Source organism: Cryptomeria japonica, chromosome 6 (genome assembly GCF_030272615.1).
Source record: "Cryptomeria japonica chromosome 6, Sugi_1.0, whole genome shotgun sequence".
In the NCBI taxonomy this organism is placed as follows: Eukaryota; Viridiplantae; Streptophyta; class Pinopsida; order Cupressales; family Cupressaceae; genus Cryptomeria; species Cryptomeria japonica.
In genome coordinates, this window is record NC_081410.1 from 612,970,043 (window position 1) to 612,995,586 (window position 25,544).

General features: G+C 38.4%; 1 protein-coding gene across 1 annotated transcript in view; it reads left to right on the top strand.

Moving 5' to 3' along the window:
- Positions 1-93: 93 nt before the first annotated feature.
- The window catches only part of LOC131037740 (FH protein interacting protein FIP2), a 186,215-nt gene continuing 160,764 nt past the window's right edge, over positions 94-25,544 (top strand). The window contains exon 1 of the mRNA XM_057969934.2: positions 94-340. Coding sequence (XP_057825917.2) covers positions 304-340 — 37 coding nt within the window. The 5' untranslated portion in view covers positions 94-303. The remainder of the gene's footprint in view (positions 341-25,544) is intronic.

Genomic DNA, 25,544 nt, shown 5'->3' on the forward strand with positions numbered 1-25,544 from the left:
ATCTTTGGAGGAATTTTTTTAAATAAGAAATAAAGAGTGAAATAACTTGGTCTATTAGCCTGGTTAAAAGTCCTCCATTCTAAAAGTAAATTCCGAGCGACGTTTTTATTGAAGTATGACCTCTTACTACATAATTCATGTTGGATTCTATCACAGAGGAAAAAACTTTTAACAAATGCAGTTTTTTAAATCGCTTGCAATCAGTTCCGTAATTCACCGCGTTTTCAAATACAATAGATCGTTGAGTCCCGAATACGGATATTTGCGGTTGAAGGAAAGAAAACCGTCATTGTATTTGTTGTCATGGACTCAGACCCTTCCATCGTTCGCCTCGATATAGGTATTGCTTTCTACTCTCTAATTTTCATTCTTGTAATCTACTCTTCTTTTTTCCATACCCAATTTAATCCCTGTATACTATCATATAAAAATTGGAAGCAATGCCCAAATAAGTTTTGATTCTCATCTATTTCACGCCCTGTATAATTTCATCTAAATTTTAGAAGGACCGCCTAAAATAAAATTTCGTTCATACCCAATTCAATCAATCCACGTTTCTCATTGGTACAATGTATTTTGATGGATACCTTTAGATTTTCACGTCATCATCATGGTAATTTGGTTCAATTTACCACAAGCCCGTGGTTTGTTTGACATAGCACGTCCTCATAGTTTGTTTTTTAGAAAGCCCAAAAGATATATTTCAAGTTGAACTTACAAAAAACAGAGATCGGTTTTTGAATTTTTGAAATCTGCTTGTAATGAAGATTCCAGGGACTCTAAGTATTTTTGAAATTTGAACCTTGCTGAATTTGGGGTACTGACAATAGCTAGAAAAAAGACGACAATGATTGAATTAACAAGAGGCCTTCCAATTAGAGTTCTTTTTTTTCAACGAGGTGGCTGGCGGGAGTCTAGGAAGAGCAGTGGCAGGTGACCACATATAGGACTCGGGAATGACCAGCACGACGAAGTTGTGATTGGGCCTAGGAATGGTAGCAGATAGCCTCTCCAAGGTTCAATATGTTTACTAAGGGCTTGATTTAGCAAACTAAGTGTTCTGATATTTTATATTGCATAAATAGAATAACAGAGATAGCAGTAGCAATCCACAAAAATGCTAGGGAAATAAACAGAGCGAAAAAAATAAGATAGATGGATGAAGGGACAATGTTAAAGTACTGAACTATTGAATGATAAGTTAGAGCCACTTTGAGGGGACACCTCCAAATACAACGATGCAAATATGAATTGCACAAATGATGACTTGAGATTAAAGTTCTACTTATATTTTTAGAAACATAATTAGGTTGGGCCAATTCCATAATCCCTGATTAGGCCAACATAACAAAAGTAGAAAATTTAAGAAGATACTATATGTCTAGAAGAATACTATGGTGAAGTGTGTCACATTCTTCTACTCATAAACTTGATCACACGTGATAACATTTATGTTTAGGGGTGTAACTTGGCTTCAAACTTTTGAATTGTGTCTTTCCTAATGCTTGATATTTATGGATGATTTTGAATAAATTTCATATCATGCCTAGCAAGCATCTTCAATTGACAAGCTCTTCTAGTTGATGTGTTGCTCAGTGTTGGCCAAGTTACGCAACCACATAACATATTAGTTACTCACTTCTTTTAATTCCAAGATGATTTTTACTTTTTAGTCCAGTTCTTGTAGCTCTATATGTACTGGAATCCAACCACCTGTTGTGCAACTTTCTTTAGGCACAATATATGAAATATAATGGTTGGGAATGACCTTGATCCAGCTACAAACTCCTCAACGGTCATAATTGGCTTTAAAATCTTCCATGTGACTGAAAGCTTTTCTTTGGCTGCAAGAGAAGTGCGTGCGATGCTGGAAATATTGAGGGCAACCGATCTAACATCTGGAATCATTCTCAAAGTGGCCCTTGGCTCATGTCTATGGCAACTAATAGTCCTCGCCATTATTTCAAGTTGCTGGTTCTCAACATGAAGATTCCATCTTACAATTGTTTCATTTGGGGGCCACCCTAGGAGTGTAAAGCTGAACTCATCCACATTAGATCTGTTAATGGGTGTTTTATGACCACACCAACACAGGATAAAGTTTCCAAAGGACACTCTATCCTCTCTTGAGAAAAGACCCCTCGTATGCTAAGATTGCGAAGATCATAGAGGTGACTCCAAGGTTCCTATGCAAACTTGCAACTTTATGATGTGTATAGCTTGTTTGGTCTGATGTATGCTGGTAATCCAAGGGGACTTACGCTTTTGTTGTTCTTCGATCACAATGAGGACTTGGAATTATGCACTCTCCAAGAATGCATGCTACAAAAGGCATAGCAATGATGGTTCTCTTCTTTGGATTTTGAAACTCGGAATTTGAAAAAAATGGAAAAGAGGATTGGGTTAGGAATTGTACTCCACTACTAAGAATTTAAGAGATAGTGAATGATCAGGCAAAATCAAACCACATTTAGGTTCGCCAAAAGAAACAACTAGACAAAGTGGGCGCAATCTTCAAAGGTTGTGCTTATGATTTCCATACCTTAAATAATTACCATGAGAATGAACAATATTTATCTAAGGATAGAAGTTAAACATCCGCAAAAAAATAAGCTCAAACTAACCTTACACAATGAAAAGAAATCATCTATTCATCAAAGGTATGAGCAAGGATTTCACCACTAATCAACGTTATCAGATCTTTCATTCACTAAATAACTTTGAGAGAAACAAATTCTACTTTACTTTGAAGGATAGGAAACCATGCAACTTCAAGATAACACAAATATTTACCATAGAACCAATGAATGGATTATTATTATCTTGAGAGTATCGTAGCAACAATTTCACAATATCTCTACTTATTACAAATGAGGGGGGTAAATCCGTTTATATAGGCCTTCAAAAGGTAACGAGAGCAAACCCTAATTAGGGTTTCAAAGTAAATGACCACCTTTTATGCAAAAAGAACTAGAGTAAGGAACTAATAAGTAGATGCCAACTAAGCATCAAACAACTCATCATCTAGAAGTGTCTCTTATCTTTCTTTGTTGGCAAATTCAACGAACCTAGACATCACTATCTCCAGTTCATCTACGTAGACACTTGGCATAGTCTCATGCTTGTACTCCATGACTGTTGTATCCTTTTCACACTGGCTGAGAGTCTTCTCCCATGCTGGCTTGAGTACCTGAATCTTGTTCATGAAATTGATTAATACGGAAATATCATCCATGCGACTCTCCGAGAAAGAATACATGTCCATGAAAAGTTGTTCCTTGACCTTGCTCTTCAAATTATTTGTAGTCATTTCCTTATCTCCCATTTCTTGCATAAACAATGCCTTCATTGAGCAGAGGATTTCCATCTAAATTTCTTTGAGTATCCTCCTTAGCCGTGTTGATTCTTCATTTTATTTCTTGAAGGCTTCCTTTCTTGATATCACTGTGCAGTACCATCTAGAGAAGTCATATGCTTCTTTTTCCCTGATCACTCCTTCCATCAATGTGTCTTGAGGAATCCCCATCAATGCTCCTAGGCGTGGAATAGTCGTGTCTTGGTAGATATGAGTGTCTTCCCAAGCGTGATCAATATCTTGGATTGAAACTAAGGATGGCCAAAACCCTATTATACATCTGCACTAAGTTTTCAATGAATGTATCCACCTCTTTGTGAATTTTCTTCAACCAATCTTTAGTTCCCTGAGAAATTACCTTCATTTCTTCAAGGCCTTCAACTGATTCCCTTGGAAGGGCAGTGGGTGGAACAAATGTCTCATCTTCCTACCTAATTGGCTTCATTAGGCGTTGCACATATCCACTTAAGGCTTTATGGTCAGTTGTTAGCTTCTTGTACTTTTCTTCCAATTTCTTGATTTGATCTTTCAATGCTTGAGTGGAATCATCAAAATCTTCAATGACTTGGGCTCTTGAAGTAGGTCCTAAATCAATCTCTGTTACATCAAACTCCTTTGAGTAATCTCATTCCTCGTCTTGTCTACTCTAGGAACAACATGTAGAATTCTTGATCCTGATTTTCTTCTATAATCCGAGAGAACTTCTTGGCTGTCTTCTTTTCTTCTACTTGTTTATCCGATTGAGAAGATTCTACTGCCGGATCATCATCCTCTCCTGGATCTTTTCTCATTCGGTCCTTTAGCCACATTGGTACTTCTGATGGCTGACTATGTAATATCCCTTGTTGATTATGATGAGAAATTCAGATTCCTAGGCTTGGGATATTATATCAAACACTTTGGCAAACATCTACTAAACAACAATATAACTCCTAGGATGATTATGCAACTTATTTTGAGCTTTTCCAATGCAATTATATGAATTTGTATGCAAAGATTACACACCTACAGCTGACTGGAATTTAAGCAAACAGTTGGCATGAAACCATAAGACAATGTATAAATGAAATCCAACCTTATCACTCCTTTATTCTTGAGACAATTTGGTTCATTACAATGACAAAACAAATGCCAACATTCCTAGCAACTTAACAATAAATTCTCAGAAAGTCTGAAGGCACATGGCAGCCATGGAGGTCTGCATACAACTGAAAATTACATGAGAATAATGATGCCAAACGAACCTGAATAGAATCGCCAAAGCTTGTAATTGAAGAAGCAAACAAAATCCTTTGTTTTGGAGTCCTCACAATGGCAAATCGATTTGTCTTCAAAATCGCCCCTGCTGCTGTTAAATTTTGTAACGTCAGTCGTACTATTTCATGCTTCCGATATATATATATATATATATATATATATATATATATATATATATATATATATATATATATATATATATATATATACACCGTTCATGGTATCGGGTGGTAAAGCGATTCTCAAACAAGCCACACTCCTTCTGATCGGGTAAGTAAATGGTGACTAGTTTATATACTGTGGTCAGAGGTACGTAGGGAAGAGATGTGTCTTCCCATGTGGGAAGACATATCTCTTCACTACGTAACCCCTCGTCCACTTATATAGCATGCTTACATTGAGGAGGATGGACACACTGAAATTAATAAGTGTTGTGCATCTTCAAAACATGCTATAGCAGATAAAATACAACTTTCAGATCATATCTCCATCTCTTCTATTTTGATCACAGAATTTTGAAAGAACTTAACATGGTATTAGAGCCAAGTTAAGGAAGATCATATTAAAATTCTGTAACTATCTCATAAACTTTCACCAGGCTCTTACTAAGATCACATTCCCATAAATCTAATGGCAACCGGAGTTAGGTTTGAAGATAGATTAGATGGAGCATCAAATTTTGTATCTTGGAAATTCAGAATCATGCTTGTTTTGAAAGAAAATAAAATTGACTCCCATGTCAAAAGTGAAATTCCTGAACCCTTTGATGATACAAAGAAAATTCAGTGGAGCAAGGACAGTGAGAAGGCCCTTAATGTAATTGTGGATTCAGTAAGAGACCACATTGTAGCATTTATTTCTAAATATGAGACGGCCTTTCAGATGTTCAAAGCACTAGTTGACATTTATGAAATCAACAACACTAGCAGGGCTCTCACCCTAAAGAATCAACTACACCATATAAAGATGAATAAAGGAGAAACAGTTACATCCCATTTCTTGAGGATCACTGAGCTTAGGGATCAACTATCCACTATTGGACATCTAGTAGACAACAAAGAACTTGCTATGATGGCCCTAAATGGACTTCCTACCTCATGGGAATCGTTCATTCAAGGAATTAGTGCTCGTTCTAAATTTCCCAAGTTTGATAGATTGAAAACCGATTGCATTCAAGAGGAATCTCGGCTTGTCACAAGAGGAATAAAACAAAACAATGGTAATGAAGACATTCAAGTTCTAAACTCTTATTCCCACAAGAAAGGAAAGAAGAAGAACTTTAAGAGAAAGAGGGACAACAACTCAAATGGGAAGAGGTCTTCAAAGAAGAAGAGAGACATTTCTGAAGTACAATGTTTCAGATGTGACCAATATGGGCACTATGCAATGAAGTGTCCAGACAGGATCAAACAACAAGCTTCAATGGCAGAAATTAAGAAAGGAAGTAATTCTGAGAAGCTAGTCTTCTACTCAGCCCTCTCTAGTCAAGTCACCTCCAGTTTCAACACATGGGTGATTGACAACGGAGCATCTTGACACATCACTGGATTTCGTGAGCACCTAGATACACTTGTGGAAAGTTCAAATGAAGAAGTGACAATTGGTGATGACTCAAATTATCCAGTTATGGGAATAGGAACCTGCAATATCAACCTAAAGTCAGGCATATCCCTACAGCTGTCTGGAGTTCTATTTGTACCTGGTATAAAGAGAAACCTTGTCTCAGTTTCTGCACTTGAAGATAAGGGTTACAGATTAACCTTTATGGAAGGAAAGGTACTTGCTTGGCCAAAGAACTCCACCATCAAGAAAGCCCACACCATTGGAGTAAGACAAGGGAGCCTCTATAAACTTTGCTCCACTCCACCTCTAGCCTTGATTCATGAGACTCCAGATTCGAATGAACTTTGGCACAGAAGATTAGGGCACCTTCATTTCCATGCCCTACCTAAGATAGAGAAGATGGTAATCGGCTTACCCAAGCTAAGTCAAAAATCTGAAGGAGCTTGCAAAGGGCATGCCTTGGGAAAGAATACTAAAGGGTCTTTTTATTCTAGCAACAGTAAATCCAAAAATGTATTAGAATTAGTTCATTCTGATTTATGTGGACCCATATTTGTATCCTCATTAGGGGGATTTTTATATTATGTAATATTTGTAGGTGATTATTCTAGGAAGACCTGGATATATTTTCTAAGGTACAAAGAGTCTGAAGAAATCCTTTCTAAATTAAAGGAATTCAAAGCTCTTGCAGAAAATATGACAAGTAAGAAAATCATAACCTTAAGAATAGACAATGGGGGGGAATAAATTAAAGGAATTCAAAGCTCTTGCAGAAAATATGACAAGTAAGAAAATCATAACCTTAAGAATAGACAATGGGGGGGAATACACTTCTGATATGTTTAAAGATTATTGTATAAATGCTGGGATTAAGAGGGAGTTAACTATACCTTATAACCCACAACAAAATGGGGTAGCTGAAAGAAAGAATAGGACTATAGTAGAAGCTGCTAGGGCTATGCTGTTTGACCAAAATATAGAAACCTCATTTTGGGTTGAAGCATCTAGGACAGCTGTGTACATTCAAAATAGATGTACTCATTCTCTTCTTGACAATAAAACCCCTAAAGAAGCCTTTACTGGCAACAAACCTGACATAAGTCATTTCCGGATGTTTGGGTGTCCAATCTATATTCATGTCCCTAAAGAAAAGAGGTCAAAGTTAGAAACTTCTAGAAAGAAAGGAGTATTTGTTGGGTATAGTGAAACCTCTAAAGCCTACAGAATATACATACCTGGTCAAAGGCAAATTGAACTAAGCAGAGATGTCATCTTTGAGGAAGACATAGCATTCAGGAGGTCCAAAAGATCTAATGAATTAGAACACCAAGATCCTCCTACAAGCTTGGATGAGGATTCCACCCCTGAGATTTAGAGGGAGACCCCTGAAGATGTTGAGCATGAAGTTCAAGGCTTACCTTTAGAAGAAAATTATCCCGAAACTAGGAAGAGACCACTTTGGGCTAAAAAGATGCTTCAAGAAGCTGAAAATTATGCTGCTCCAAAGGGGACCTTCAGAGAAAGTAAGAGACCTAACCTATTTTCTAGTTATACTGCCTTGATGAGTGAGATCATTGATGCAGAACCTTCTTGTGTTGGAGATGCGCTCAAGCATCAAGTTTGGAAAGATGCTATGTCAGAAGAGTATCAGTCAATTCTGAAAAATGATGTTTGGGATATTGTGCCTAGGCCTAAAGGCAAATCTGTGGTATCTTCTAAATGGCTCTTCAAAATCAAACATGCAGCAGATGGTAGCATTGAGAAGCACAAAGCAAGGTTTGTTGCTAGAGGTTTCTCACAGAAAGACGGTATTGACTATGAAGAGACATTTGCTCCTGTTGCCAGATACACTTTTGTTCGAGCAGTTTTGTCTATTGCAGCATCTAAAGGATGGAAAGTCCATCAAATGGATGTTAAGACTGCTTTTCTAAATGGTAAGATTGAAGAAGAAGTTTATTTGGAGCAACCTGAAGGTTTTGTGATTCATAAGGCTGAATCGAATGTCTGCAGATTAAAGAAAGCTCTATATGGACTGAAACAGGCCCCTAGAGCATGGTATGAAAGAATTGATCACCATCTCTTGGAATTAGGGTTTTCCAAGAATGAAGCAGATCCAAATCTCTACTACAAGGTAATCAATGGTAAATTATTAATTCTTATTCTTTATGTTGATGATCTACTAATCACAGGAGAGGATAATTGTATTTCTCAATGTAAGAAATAATTAGCCTCTGAGTTTGATATGAAAGATTTAGGAATTCTTCACTACTTCCTTGGATTGGAAGTTTGGCAGCAGGCAGACGGTATAATCCTTAATCAAGGAAAATACACCATTGATATACTCAAGAGATTTGGAATGATGGATTGTATATCCATGACCACACCTATGGAGACAAATCTGCACAAACTAAAGGAAGCAACTGCAGAATCAGAGTTTGCAGATCCTACCCTCTACAGACAAATTATTGGATCTCTGATGTATTTGGTAAACACAAGACCTGATATATGTTATGCTGTTAATGCACTAAGTCAGTTCATGTGTGAACCTAGGGAAATACATCTTGTTGCTGCAAAACATATTTTGAGATATCTTCGAGGAACTATTGGTTTTGGTCTGAAGTATAAACATGTAGACCTTGACCTACATGGATTTAGTGATTCTGATTGGGCTGGAAGCGTAGTTGACAGGAAAAGCACATCAGGATGTTGCTTCAGTTTAGGATTAGGAATGATCTCATGGATATGTAGAAAACAGTCTTCAATTGCTCAGAGTTCTACAGAAGCTGAATACATTGCAGCCTCCATGGGAGCAAGAGAAGTAGTATGGCTTCGGAAACTGCTTGTAGGACTGTTTGGTCAGCCCTTAAATCCTACTGTCATCTACTGTGACAATCAGAGTTGCATCAAGCTTTCAATGAATCCAGTATTTCATGACAGGTCTAAACACATTGAGATTCCTTATCACTATGTTCGAGATATGGTGGAAAGGAATGTGATCCGATTGAATTATATTGGTACAGGTGATCAGATTGCAGACATTCTTACCAAGCCTCTCTCCAAGATCAAGATTGAACACTTTAGAGATAAACTTGGTATGGTTGAAAATGTTATTTAAGTTTGAGATAGAGTCTCATTTATTCTGATATACTAATATATTTAAAGATGTTTAGTGTGTAAACTCTTTTATTTGTCATGTGTGTGACTCCATGACTGCATGGGCCTTTTGTGAACATTATTGAAGGGTGACGACTTTTCAATAATGAACACTTGTTTCAAATTGATATTGTAAGGTGACGATTTTACAATTATCAATTTAACTATCTTGATGGATATCATGTGACTTGATATCTGTGGACATGTCATGATAGTATATATATCTCGAAGACATTATGGTAGATATCTGTTGGTTGATATCATTAAATAAACCATAATTATGATAGAGATCTTCATGGTGAATATTATGAACATAATATTCGTGGACATGCCATGAAATCATTATCAGTATGGTAGGCATCATGTGACTTGATGCCAGTACACATACCTTACTTGATAACTATGAGTTATGGTGAGAATCATGAGACTTGATATTCATTGTTGAACCATATCTCTGAATATCACTATGGTGTGATATCTCCTCTCTTCACAATCAATGGATGAATTGTGATGTTTTCTCTAACATGAAAGATGACCTAAACTCTACCCTAGCAACATTAGCATGTGTGCAAGTATAGAATGAGCACATTTTCCATGTGTCCATGGACACTTGAGCGTATTTTAGGGGTTGTCCAAGATACTTGAGCGCTAGAGCAAGGACTATCAAGCGCTAGAGCAAGGTTGTCCAGGAATTATGAGCGCCAAATTGACTTGTACATGGACAAGTGAATGCTATGATTAATTTTCCAAGGAAATCCATGAACTTGCTAAGGAAAAATCAAAACTTGAATGTGAATCCACATTTGAACTTTGCACTCTACATTTGATTTTGGATTTCCACATTTGAATAAGGAATTTATCACTTTAATTTTGAATTCCACACTTCACCTTAGGATTTTAAACAAATTTTGTGAATTTCACATTTCAATCACGGAATTTAAACTTTAGTTGTGAAATTCCTTACTCCAATCATGGAATTAATCTTTGAATTTAGGAATTCCCCATTTCACTTAGAATTCTAATAATTCATCTTGGAATTCCATATCAAGGATTGCACTTGAAATTTACAACTTTGTCCAAGGATTTTCACAAAATTCTCTTGCTTTTCTCTTGTCAAGGTTGGAAAATCCGATCTTGACAAGGAATTTTCCTTGTCTTGATATCACATTCCTTGGAATTTTCTTTCATTTTCCACACTTTGCATTTCAATTTTCATTTTCTTGACAATATTCCTTGGCAACATTTTGCAACATTTTTTGCATTTTTGACAATTTTAACAACCTTGACAACATTTTTGCAACTTTTGACAACATTGACTTTTGCACTTTGTGAAATTTCTCACTCAATTCTTAGTCTTGATGTTTATTCATGGATTCCGGATTTGAAACTTGAATTCCTAACTTGATCACACTGTTGGTCTTGAATTTGGACAAATTCCATTTTCTTTCCTTGGATCAATTGCACATCCAATCTCAAGCAAGGAATCTTCCTAGGCTAGATGATGGATTACACATTCAGTCCTTATCCTAGGCCTGGAATTTCTGACTCGACCTACCCATTTCCAAGGACAAGATTACATTCTAAGGTGATTTCAAGAATTGATCAAAGTTCTCTTCCGAATTGACAAGTCAAAATAAAACTCTCTTAAAGGCTAAAAGACTAAAACTATTGCGAAGCTAAAGACAACTAAACAAAACACTAAGCTAACAAGAGAAAAAGTGGGGGTTCCCCATTTGGAATGGGGCGTGTGTGTTTACAACACAACAGCTACCATTATCACATATTCACAAGACAAAAATTATGAAGTATAGAATTTACAAAATGTACAACTTTCAGATAAATAGATTTTTTGATTCACGTGTTAATGATTTCCAATATTCAGTGTGCAAACTGCAAAGTAATAAGTAAATGAGTTGTATGAATCAAAGATGTAGATTACTGAGCTTCATAACTCATGCATTGAAACAAGAAGAATAACATGATGACAATTTATCAGATATGGTTGATTAAAATTCATGCAACTGAGATAACCATTTCAGGACTAGAGGTAACTGAGAGAACTGAAGCCATAGGATATCTAAATCTGAATAAAAATAGAAATTTCAAAGTTTTGTGCATTGATATTCAAATATAACTCATAGTTTACTTGCTCAATCTTTTTTGCATGAAATAGAAAAGGTTTCTCACTTCTCATGAAGGGTTTAAATAGTCTCATCAAAACAAGTTTTTGTGGTAGTTACATAACTACCATTTACCAACACATAAAAAATATAAAGAAGCTTATTATATAAAAACACCTCTAACTAATTAGATTTGATTGATTAATCCAACATGCAAGTTAACTTAAGGCTCATGTCCCTTCTTGGAATGTGAATCCTGCTCAGTCCAAGTCGCATCTCTTTCCTGGCTGTTATAAGCTACTTAGATGCTAATGTGAATCTGTAATGTCCCCTAGTTGGCTAAGTTAAGAAAGCCAGGACAAGTACTCCAGTAACTCTTCGGCTATGTCGCTTGAGTTCTTATTTGAGCAGATATTGGAAAGTAAATTCAAATCAGTTTCAATCCCTGACGCAACTCCGTAGTTAATGTATCAACAACTATGTCTGTTATGATTATTCTGAATTACACTATGTAGAAGTTTAATTATCATTTATGATGATATGCAACATCTAATGAAAAAATCTTTATTTCTTGTTTTCAGCGATGGCTACCAAATTTGACCAATCTGATTATGGATGTAGTAATGGCTGGGAAGTTGTCACCAAGGCGATACAGATGGCTTATGTGTTTTCTTTACAAAATATGCAACGGAGTCTAATATGTTGATTATAGCAACGACTTGTTCTTTCTTATATGTAATTAATTACTTGCAGCGAAGGCTGAGGACGTGAATAATATTTTTATGTCTATAGCTTGCTATCAACGGTGTATGTTATCCCTGGCATGCTATTATACCCTTGCCCAAATGCCAAAGGCCCGTTGCTTTAAACAGAGCAGGTCTGTAAGGGATGAAAAGATAAAAAAGAATAATCTTCTGATGATCCTTGAAGTGATTTCGAAAGGCTTCTTATATGTTGCAATTTGAATTACAAGATGTGTCCCTCCGTCAAGTCTCTTCCTCATACTAATCGCACCTTGTGAGAATTCTTTAAAATTTGTACTCTAGACTAATGATAATTATTAATTCCTTATTGAGTTGATAGTTTCGGTAACCGTTGTCACTAACAACATAAATGCTATCTATTCCTTTGACACCCTCTATGCTCATCCCTTCTGGTCTCTTCATATCATAACGGTAGACTTAAGAATGATTACGGGTAATTGTCTATGTTCACAAACACCTCCCTCCACGGTAATTGACGTCACATGTCTCCAGATGATGGATGTCCATCATTCCTACGTAGCTCTGCTTGGTGCCAATATGATTCTTGGCAATACTCGATATTCATTGATGTTTGTTCCTCCCGTGCTAATTCCGTCGTGTAGGCATCTTGTGGAAGTAATTTTCTTCATGGATTATTAACCTGCCATTTTCTCAATCATGAATACGTTTTGCTCCCTACGTATCGTATTTCATCTTCCATGATGCATTCCCGATCATATTCGAGTGGCCAACACTGACCATGATCCTACAGCATTGGCACGTCATGACCAAACCTCCGCCTTTGCCTTTGTCTTCGACAGGGCTTAGGCGGTGATGTAATATGATCCGATTTAGTTATGCGGAGAGGATGTATTGATGGTTCCTCAATAAGTTACATATCTTTAAATATTATTTTGGTTGTAATATTGGTAATTTGATATTATTTTGCAATAATATAGTATTGTAAAATAATAAATTAATATTAATATTTAATGAATAAATTATATACTTAATCTTTGTTTATTAAGATTCTATTATATTCTTTTGTTTGGTTATATATTTTAACATTTTTAATCGTATTATTATTTATCATTTAAATTCTATCAAGTTTAGATGGGGACATCACAGAATCTCTTTGTATTTAGTGAAGAGCACTTTGTAATGTCCCCACTTTGAAATACAATTTAATGATAAATGATAAGAATAAAATAAAAATAAAAATGTAAAAGAATACAATTAAATATAATTAAATTTTAATTAAGTTAATGAATGATCAAAGACATGAAATGAAAAGTTGTGATTCCCTCAAACATGAGATATAAAATGGAGAAGAGAACCTCATTTAAGGGGATAATTTGGGGAATCAGAAGTGCAGATTTGATATAGATAAGAAGTGCAGATCTGAATGGGAAAGGTTGTGTTCCTTTCAAAAGGAAGAAATAATGAAGAGTTGCACCCTTTCAAAGGGTGCTAATAGTGGAAAGGGCGAGTCTCTTGCCAAAGGGGCATACATAATGAATATGTATGACCTCTCCCTCACATTGAGGGATATAAAAAGGAGAAAGCCTCATTTGAGGAGGACATCCAAGGGAGATCAATTTGAAGAATAATTTATTATCCTCAAAGGGCAGCAATGAAGAGTGATGACTCATTTCTTATGAAGAGTTGTGACTTACCAAAATGAAGATATAAAGAAGAGATTAATTCAATTGAGAAGGGGGAATTGGAGGAACCATCCATAAGATCAAAGAAGACAAGAATGTTAATGGATCAATATTTAATATCAGAATTAATAAGGGTAAAATTTAGAAGACTTTTATATTTACAAGGGCAAGATTCAGGGCAATCCTAAAAGGGGACATTACACACTTGAGTATATTGAGAGGGGGTGTGAATCAGTATATTAATAAATCTTATCCTTTTAAAACTTGATTAAATAATAGTAATGCCTTTTTAAAAATTAATCAACACATATGAAAGCTTAAACAAATAAGGACACCAAAGATCACAAAATTTACGTGGAAACCTGTAATGTCCCTACTAGTTAGAGATCATTGCCTTGCAAAACAGATTGTTAGAATACAACAAATATATATATATATATAATCTAATTTGCAATTAAACTTCAATTGCTTAATTAAAACTAATCTCAATTCTTATTTAATAAAAGGGATACAAGTGCAGTACTGGGACATGTCCTTAGGCGGCTATGAAGCTTGCCTTCTTGGAACCCATCTTGGTTCCATGCCATACCAGGAAATCGAAGGTTAATTCGATTCCTATCTTGGATTTATTTCTTACACCCAAGCCATACCAGGAAATCGAAGTTTAATTCGATTCCTGTCTTGGATGTAATTTCTTACACCCAAGCCATACCAAGAAATCGAATGTTAATTCGATTCCTGTCTTGGATGTAATTTCTTACACCCAAGCCATACCAAGGAAGACCATCATAAATGATCAATTCCTTGCCTTGGATGATGCATCTCATCATCCAAGTCTACCAGAGAGGACCAGCCAGATCCGTCTCTTCTTGGATGAACTTTGTCAACCAAGCCATAACATATATGCATATAGATACTCAGTATATACTGCCTACCAGGTGTTGTGACGTTTTCACACATCGCCCCATTGCAAATGGAGACCCCCCTTCTTTTTATGCCCTTTCAGTCTTTTGGCTTTGTTTTTTGGGCTCTTTTCATAGCAGTCTCATCAGTCTCTCTTCTTTGCAAGTGTTTGGGGGTCATATTGATTAAGTCTGCTTTTCGTTTGAGCGAGTTTGGTGAAGTCTAGGGCCTGTTTTGTCTTTTTTTCGGTTTATGCCTTTTGTCCTAGATTTTAGGGGTTTCTGTTAGGGCTTTGGAAAAACTGAACATATGATTGGAATCAGGACCCTTCAAGGAACCTCTCAGTAAAATTTGAACCAAAACAGAGCGACTTTCTATTTTTAGAAAGTTCCTATTTTTAGGGATTTTTCCGAGTCCCGGAATGTCGTCATTTTGCCAAAAATCAAACTTACTATTTTTAGTAATTTCTATTTTTAGTAAATTTCTATTTTTAGTAAGTCATCCTGCATCCTGTTTTGGGCTCTAACTTTGACATTTTGAAACACTTACTATTTGGGAAAATCTATTTTTGGCAGGATCTTCACAGGAAAACACTGAAAGCTGAATATCTCTGAAGACGCTGAAGACTGAACGTTCCTGAGGACCATTTCTAAATCCGGAAAAGTCAGAAGGCAGACAAGTTGAGTAAAAAATGGTTAAGTTTGGAACTCCTATTCCAGAAGAGGAAAGCATGCAAAATCATCCAAGTCCAGAAATTCACATCAATCCACCAATGTCATCTTGATCCGAAAATGGCCTTAAATTTGACTAAGTCTGGAAATTTGGAAGATCTTCCAAAATCTAGAATTTGCATTATGATTCCTATGGACCTGAAACCACTCTCAAACATCTTGACAATATATATGAAATATAACTTAAAGTATAAGAAAGGAAAAAGACATATTGAAGATGCCACTTATACTAAGTTTCATGAATCCTCCACAGAGTGAAAATTCCGCCCAAGGATGCAGTTGGGCGCCAAAATGGGTCAGGCAAGGATAGATGGACAAATTTCATGAATCCTTCACAGAGTGAAAATTCTGCCCAAGGATGTAGTTGGGCACCAAAATGGGTCAGGCAAGGATAGATGGACAAATTTCATGAATCCTCCGCAGAGTAAAAATTCCGCCCAAGGATGCAGTTGGGTGCCAAAATGGGTCAGGCAAGGATAGATGGACAAATGTCATGAATCCTCCACAGAGTGAAAATTCCGCCCAAGGATGCAGTTGGGCGCCAAAATGGGTCAGGCAAGGATAGATGGACAAATTTCATGAATCCTCCACATAGTGAAATTTCCGCCCAAGGGAGTGATTGGGCGCCAAAATGGTATACCCATGGAGGGTGTAAAAAATGAAAAAAAATCAAGGATGAAATGATGATTCCACCATGAAGAGTGAATCCACGCCTAAGTTGGAAAACTGAAAATTTGTCTGAGGCATGCGAGAATCCAGGTATCAAGGAAGGACATGGGAAGGATGAATTTCCTCCATCAAGTCAAAATTCCGCCCAAGATGAAGGACAGGCGCCAGAATGAAGGAGGCATGGAGGATTCACAAAATTCACTGAATCCTCTGCCAATGCAAAATTCCGCCCAAGATGAAGGAATTCCAGGAAAGGTGAAAATTTGGCTAAGTGTCGGAAATTCCTTCCTTCAGGACAGAATTCCAGGAAAGGTGAAAAATTGACTAAGTGTTTGAAATTTCTTCCTTCGGGACATAGTTCTTGGAAATCATGAAAATTGGCTAAGGTATGAAGAATTTCCTTCCTCAGGGCAAGGAACAAATTTCTTTCCAAAGGAGAATTCCTTCACAACATGAATTCCACGTCGGGATGAATTGAAGGTAAAAAAAAAAACAATTTCTTGGCAAGGAAAGAATCAGGGATGAACTGAACAAGAAATTCTCACGCAAGGAAAAAAATTGAAAAATCCATTCTCGGGCATCAAGAATCATCCGAATTTGAAAATGATGGTAGACTTGGAGTCGTGAGGGAATTTTCTCTCTCCTGGACCGTGGAACCTGTTGATGTGTTTGAAATCGCATTGCTGCAAACTCCATACGGCCAACGCAGAATAGAATAAACTAGCTGAGTATCCTATCCTCTCTTGAGATAAGGAAGTCCCTAATGCTATTTTATACATTTGATCAAAGGGGACAACCTCAAGGTTTCGTTTGTCAGGTCTTGACTGCGGGATTTCTCAGTGGTTTGATGTGTTTATGCTGGAAACACAAGGGGGAATTACGGTGAGATAGGCGATTGATAGATAAGTTCCCTAGAATCTTTATGATCTTTCTTATCAAATGATTTTAGTTGAGTTGATACTGTTTTCAATGGGACTGCGGATTCTCTTTGATAAAAAAGGGGAAAAGGAGGGAAGGATAGGGAGAGAGAGATACATGAATTATAAATTTTAACTAAGATAGCAGATTCAGTAAATAGACGGACACATCCAAATAACTAGACTAAGCATCACCAGCTACTTAAGCACAATATTTGCATAAATCTAGTGCAATCTTCAAAGGAAAATAGGATTTTCATGTTATCAACTACAACATTAGAACTTTTACATTCATAGTGAGTATTCAATAACTGAACTAAGCATATAAAAGGTTCAGATTAACCATGCAGAGAGAAAGGCAATCAGCCATTCCCCAATGATGTGAACTGCGAGGATTCTGTCGGATGTTTGTTTGAAAATGCTATATAAAGGAAATAAACATAACTGAAAAAATTCCTAAATTAATGAAGAAGGTGACCATGCACTCACAAGGAAATTTGGAAACAGTCTTAACTTTGCATTAAATCCTGTAAATTTCGCCAGAGCCTTTGCAACAATTCAAGAACTTCTTACAAAATGAGGGAAAACCAGTCCCTTAAATAGGCTTCAAAAATGGATGAATGGCCAAGATGTAATCTAAACAAGTGGCCCAGATTCATCCATAAAACATAGCTGCCCATACCCATAAATGGGAGGCAAATATCAACAACCACCCCAAAGGGAACAATAACTACCCAAAAAAGGTAATTATAACAAATTCAGAAATAATCCAAAAAGGTGCATACATAAAGTTTTACATTTTAGTTGACTTGGAAGTCAAACATGACCTTTTGGTGCAAAAGTGCACTTTTAAGATTTAGAGGGAAAAAAGCACTTTATAGGAAATCAATTTCTCTTTTCCAGCTCTAGATTCTTCGGTGACAAACTCGACTTCGTCGTGCAAATATTCTCCCCAGATATCCCGATCAGCTGCACGTTCTACCCGAACGTAGTCCTGAAATCTCAAGCATAACTTGAATAATTCGATTGTTGGCGGTAGAGGTGGATTAAACATTTTGTAACTGATACCTTGTAGGAGGCCATCTAATTTCTCCAGTTCCTCTCTCCAGTATGACTTGTGATTTTCAAAATATGATATGTCTGCTTGAAGCTCGGAAGCAAAATCTAGATCCCCTATGGAGTACGTGATTTTGGGAATGAGTCAGTCCTCCCACTGCGCCTGTACCTCACTATCCTCCATATTGTTCTTCCAACCAGGAACCATGGACTTGAGGATCCTTTCACCAAAGTCCTTCACGTTTGATAAAGTGTCATCGCACTTATCATGCATTTTATCGATACTATCCCTCATGTTGTCCTTCATGCCGAGGGTCCAGTACCAGTCTTTGAAGGTACTGATACTATAAGGATTTATAATAGCATCAATTGCAGGGATTTGAGAACAGGTTCAGAATAAAGCCCGAACGAGGGGCAAAGTCTTTGCCATCGCCTCATGAATATTATAGCATTCTTTCTTTAGTTTACACATTTTGATAACAATAGCTTCCCTATGGAGGGCCATTTCACGCAGATCCTTGAAGATTCGCTCCCCTCTCCCTTTAATGCCTTGTATCCATTCCTTGACGGCCCTTGCGGTGTCTTGTACTCCTTCAAATTCTGTTGTGGTCCTCTTTGCTTATGCCGTCAGGGGAATATGGGATTCAGAAGCATTGTGTAATGGTCTCAGGAGCTGATTGATGTATCCCTCGGCCTGCTCAGCATGAGCCCGATACATGTTCTTTTCAGTTGTTATCTCTTCAAGCTGCCTAAGTATGTTCTGCACTGAATCCTTGAATTCCTCTTTTTCTTGCTCCTTAGTGGCTCGTCCAATGGGGACAGTTGTGATGCTATAATCCGCCAGTGTAATCTGATTTGCTGGCTTGTCTACAGGCGGGGTGGCGATGTGAAGAGTGCGGTTCCTTTGATCATCCTTAGTCATTCTAGAATATGCCTTAGGCTTTTTCTTCCCCTTAGCTTTAGCTTGGTCTATGCACGAGAAGATGTCCTCCAGATTAATAGGTGGTTTGGTGGTGGCCTTGCGCTGGGCTCTAGCAATCAACCATTCTTGAGGTACTGTCTGGGTTGATGATATGGTTAAGTCTGCATTTTGTTCTTTGATGTTTTCAGCCGACTCATCATAGATTCGCAGCTGTTCTGCTACCGGAGGGGTGGAAGAGGTGCCAAGTTCTTTGCTTGCAGCTGAATTTTCTCCCACTTCACTGGACAACTGTCTGGTATCTTCATGTGATGGTTGTTCTTCAGTCCTTTCGAGCTCGCGAGTCTCCTCTGTTCTTTGCTCTCCTTCGACGGTAGAGTCATCTTTGGTTGTATTGTGGATCAGCAACTCATGGCGGCTCTGTTGAGTGGGTTCATGCACCTCGATCCCTTGAATGGATGGAATTTCTCCTTCCTCTATTTGGTTACCCGGTTCGGTTGATTCGATGGCTCTTAGCTCAGCTTCTAGCAAGTCGGGCATGGGAGGATCATCAGCTTCAAACACATCAATGTCACTCTGGGAAGGCGGAGCAGGTATATAATCTAATTCTACTACATCGTCGGACGAACTGGGGTCCTTTGACGATGAAGTGACCTCTGGTCTTCTTATAGGAATCTTTTCCCTTCTTGTTCTCTTGGATGTCCGAGTCCCTCTGCAAGCCTTAGCCTTCTTTCTCTTCTCAGGTTTCTCAATTTCTTCTCCGGGTGCACTGGACGTTCCTTCATCCTCTGAAGATTGAGAATCGAGGCTGCCCATTAGGTGGTAAGTGAACTGGACTCCCTCATGAATTAGCCTCTCAATTTGCTGATGTAACCATTGGTCTGTATATCTTGCTGGGGCTGTCATGACTGCCTCAAAATCAGTGATCGGGTCCTGGGACCAATCAACGCCTGGCAAAAGATGCCTTACTGCCTCAAATTCTTGGACCTGGAGGCAATTCCCTGAATCTGTGAGTTGATATGGGACCCAGCGGTATTCAAAGAGTCGCATTTGCTGCACACTCAGCCTAGAATATTCACGTCTCTGGACCTTGTAGTCATCAGAGCAATTCTTCCAATAGTCTTCAATTGATTCCTTTGCTCTGTACCGCTTGCCATAAGCTCTCTTTGCCAGATTGTCGTGATCGAAATATTTTCTCGGAAAATGCTCCTGTAGGCCATAAGAGGCCAACTCTGCGAGGGATTCCTCCGCTAGGGTGGGGGTTTTCAGATGGACATCCTGGTTGCCTATAATCATGGGGAACGCGAATCCAGCCTGCTTGCTTTCTCTGAGTAAGATGCCGGCCGGACGTGACTGCCTTGCGACCTCCATAAGAACTATTTGTCGGTTGGGTACCGTGGAAGTTGGAGAGGGGCACCATCAAAGCCCACTATTCGGATATAGGAGAACCTTGGGAACTGGATGAACCAGGCCCCGTATCTCTGTACTAGAATAGTAGCTTTCTCTGAGAGCCTTATGTCTAATTCTCCTTGCATTAGCTTGACCAGGCGCATTGTGAAGGCGTCATTGACGCGCTCATATTGGCCAACTGCATAAGCTGGGTTGCTCTTTTCTCTCTGAGCTATATCTTGGTAATGCAGCTACGGGTAACAGTCATAGACCTTTACCTGACCAGGCCCATTCCCGATTTCACCTTTCATTATCAAACCTGGCAGCGGTTGGTTCTTGGCAAACATGTAGACTAGATAAGAGGTTATAGTGAAGTATTTCTTTGTTTCAAGCTATATCAGTTGAGTGTGGATGTTGTCGCTTATGATCTGGGCCCAGTCGAACTTAGACTTCCCAGCGAAGATTTGCTTTGTGAAATAAAACATCCACTCTTCAAAGTAGTTGGATTTAGGAAGTCCCATAACCGGCTGAGTTATGTGACCATATCCCCATGCTCATTATGAAAATCACTTCTTGGGGTCTTTTTCCCAATTTTGGCGCTTGGAAGCCTTCTCTCCTTGTACCACTCTTCGTTGATCAGTGTTCTGCATCTGGCCGGATTCATATCATATGCCCCTTGTGCTTCATCTATAGTCGTGGCCGTGGGATTGTTTGGGAAGGGAATGTTGAATGCATCGCCAATGGCCTCAAGAGTGAAGTTGGCGAGAGTCATATTCTCGAGGAGCATTAATCTGGACCCTGGCTGATAATGCCGGACAGCCTCTACCACTAACTCATAGTTTTGTATTGCTGGAGGAAATCCCGCCGCTTGGGCCATGCCACTTTCCACCATCTGTCTAGGCTTGCCATATGCATTAGGGGAGAAGACCCGATTCCTGAAGTCCTGGATGTCAATATGGCCTAGGTCGGTATAATCGATATTGTCCCAGACGCTCTGAACTTTGCACTCCCTCAATCCCCCTCTTTGATACTGGTACTTCATCCTTTCAACTTTGCGTGGGATATCTGATTTGGATGCTTGCGATGTCTCAGCTGTAGTAGGCGTCTTTGATGATTCTACCGCCGATTTAGGCATTTAGCCTGCACAGTCGGATGCGGATTACGAGGCGATATAAAAGAAGTAAGGCGGGTTAGATAGAGAATACTCCAGCATTCAAGGATTAATTCAAAATTTAGATTGGAAACAGAGTGATATTGCTAGCTGAGAGCTTGATTGAGCAAAACATTTATTCATGAAGCTTTTGATCGCGAATTTATATTTAAGCACTTTTTGGATTAATTTTTAAAAGGAACAAAGCTCGAAAAATTCTTGTAAGTTTGAAAATGCAATTTCTGGTTAAATCTTAGGAGCAAATTCTAATTTTCGATTGCTTTGAATAACGCTTTAATAATCGGAAAAGATGTGAATTTTGAAGACTTAAGCACTTTAATCAATTTTGCACAGACATGCATCCAATTTATAAAGATTTCGGACGATCAAGAGAGACAAAGCGTACTTACCTGATGAGAATGGATGGCGAGAAATTGCTCGACTTGTTGTGCAAAGACGAATGGACAGTTCTGCAAATTTTGGAATTTCAACGGTTATCCTTCAATTCAAATTTTCGCGGTTTGGATTGGAAAAGAATTTGTAATATCGAGCTTAGACTAAGCGATTTTTTTTTTTTTTACCTTAGCGAAATGACAATTTGAACTTGAATGTTTGGAATGGTTTATGTCAGCGTTTTACCTTGAATGCAATTTATACTCTCTGGCTTCCCTTTCAAAATCGAACGCGATCCTCCCTTACGCGAACTTCGGCAGTATGGAGGGGTTTTGCAAACTTCTAAACTTCACGCTTCATTCCCAAATCGCGAACTTCGGAGCTATGGCGCTATGATCTTCGGAGGAATGGAGGGGTTTTACCAATTTCGAATTCCTTCATTTGCCCGACGCGTTACGACTTTGAGGATTTATGGCGAACTTCGGACCTTGGGGAGGTTTTGAAAACTAATGAACTTTTCGCACCATTTGGCTTGTCACCTAAGTTCGGCGTTTTGGACATTTTGCAAACTTTAAAACTCTCTAACTCTACTCTCGCGCAATACTCCATCCCTTCGCGATTTTCGGCACTCACGCGGCTTCTGCAAACTTCAAACCTTGGCGATTTTTGGGGCTTTCCGTTTTTTGCGAGTTATACGAATTTCGGACCCTAAAGCACCTTTTGCAACTTTAAACTTTGAAATTTCGAAGCTTTGGACGCCCTTTGCAAACTTTGGAGTTTTTCACGGTTTTGGCGACTTTTAGAGACTTAACGCCTTTTGACGAATTTTTTAAAGAACTTCGGACCTCTGAACGCCTTTTGGAATTTCGGAGTTTTCAACGCTTTTGCAAATTAACAAACTTTCAAATTTCAGCCCAGGGTCCGAATTTAGACGACTCAAGTGAATTTCAGACCTTGGGGGGGGGGTTTTGCAAACTGAAAGGTAATTTTCGGACCTTAAGGCGCCTTTTGCAAACTTATCCAAATTTCGGACCTTAAGGCACATTTTACAAACTTATCCAAATTTTCAAATTTCGGCCCCAAGGTCCGAATTTAGACAACTCAAGTGAATTTCGGACCTTGGGGGGGGGGGGTTTCTGCAAACTGAAAGGTAATTTTCGGAGTTTTTGAGGCTTTTGTTAACTTTTGAATTTTTGAGAATTTAACCCTAGGGTCCGAAATTCGGCCCTTGGGCGATTTTGGCAACTTTTAAATTTTCTAAAATTTCAACCCCAGGGTCCGAAATTCGGCCCCCCGGGCGATTTTGCCAATTTAACTTTTATAAAATTCCAAACCTAGGGTCCGAAATTCGGCCCTCTGGGCAATTTTGCCAACTTTTAACTTTTATAAAATTTCAACCCCAGGGTCCGAAATTCGGCCCCCTGGGCGATTTTGGCAACTTTGAGAATTTTCGGACTTAGGCCCATTTTGCCAGCTTTGAGAATTTCTCTCAATTTGGCTTGAAAGTCCGAAATTCGCCCTTAGAGCGATTTTGGCGATTTTAACTTTCTCCTCAAGAAGCGCGAGCTTGGGCACTTGGGCAAGTTTTGTTAACTTTGGCATTTTGAAACGAAATTCGCTCCTCCTCCACCAGCAGGCGAAAATTGTCCTTCATTCAAACCTTGTAAACTCCGCAAAAAAAAAAAAAACCTCACGCGATCTATCTCATCGCTCTTACGCGAAAAAAAAATGACAATTTTGGGTCGTCATGCGACCTTTAGACGCGCTGCTCTTTGCTTGGCGGGCTTCGCCAACTTCTACCACCTTACGCCGATTTTACAATTTTGAACAATCTCTTGGCATCGTGCCCAAAGGCTAGACTAGCCTAATGGAATCACTGGCTTTTTTTCTTTCAACATCATTACTTCACGGACTAGTCGCGGACTCGCTCGAAAGGACATGAGACACTTTGCGCGAAACTCAACAGGGCGAAGACGAAAGGCTCAAAAACAGGAAGGGGGACCTTGTCAGCGACAGGGAGTGTTTGCAACGCACAACAAAACCCTAATTTGGAAATTTTCCTAAAAAATAGGAAATGTGCAGAATTGATGAATTATCTTCTCCAAGGCAAGGAAAATTCAAAATCTCAGGAAAACTCTTCCCAGATAAAGTTTTCTCTCTCCAAGGGTTTCTCTCCAAGTGGCAGCCAAGTCAATGCATGCAGAATTATTGGAGCATCTTTTGCATGTAGTCGTCACATTTGAGGCATTATGGCAGATTCCTTTTGCATGCGACCGTCACATGTGGAGGTGATGGTGCATTTATGACATGATGGGGTGAATTTTGCATGGATGAATACTCAATGCGCATTGGGCGAATTTGAAAGAGATGGTGCATTTAATGCACAATGGATGCCATTTTGGGCACGTTGAATTAATTGTATATGGGCATAATGGGCATTTATTGTTGATTCCCACCTTGTTGCATCATGTGTGGGGGATCTTTTAGGGAAAACCCTAATTAGGGTTTTACATGTAATCATGGCTTGAGGCCTATATAAAGGGGTGACCCCCTCATTTGTATAGGGAGGGAGCCTTGTATGAAATTGTTGCGATAAGTTTTTGACAAAATAATAGTGAAACATTGTTCTTTGATGGTGTCCACTTAAGTTATTTTTTCAAAACTTGCATGGTTTCACCTTCCTTGCTTAGAGTAGAATTTTATTTTCTCAGTTGTTAGATAAAGTGCTTGGATTTCAATAGAGAATGTAATGGTGTTTGATGAATTTCCATGGTTCATACTTTTTGCATCTTGCTGATTGTAAGTTGCAGTGTAAGGTTAGCCTGAACCCCCATATTTGTGCTAAGTTTGATTGTGAATGGTCGTTTGGATTGCGCTGTGTTGGGTATCCAAATGCACTTTCTCAATAGGAAAATTCTTCAACATCCTCAGAAGATTGCACCGGTTCTTGCGGAATTGTAGTTTAACTTGGCGAAGCAGAGCTTGGTTTGTTTGGAATTTGTCCACCAAAGCAGTAACTGTTGATATCATGGCCCTTAAGAATAGATTTAGATCCTTCTGAACCCTTTCCCCTTTACTTTCAGTTCATTTTAGTCCATTCGAAGCAACAACATTGCAGAATTGCCATATCTGATGATGGAGTTCCAGCCACAACAAAGAAGTGAAAGAATGATGCAAACGTAAGGCCCCTTGGATTACCAGCAATCACATTAGCCAACTGAGTCACGTCCACACATTGAAGGAACCTTGGAGTCGATTGTTTGAACTTCTTGCAATCTTAGCATGCAATCGTACTTTGATCAAGAGAGAGTGAAGTGACCGTTAGGCAACTTTATTTTGTGTTCGACGCTGTCATAAAAAACACGTCAACACCAGGGATTATCATAACCCCTGCTTTAGACTAAGGGAATTTCTTCCCAATAGCTTCCATCATATAGCCACATCATTCATATTACATTCTACAATTCATTATCATTTTCATTCCATAATCTACATTTACATATTCCTATATTAACATGTATTCGGTAACATATATTCAGAAAATATTCATTAACCTGTTCTC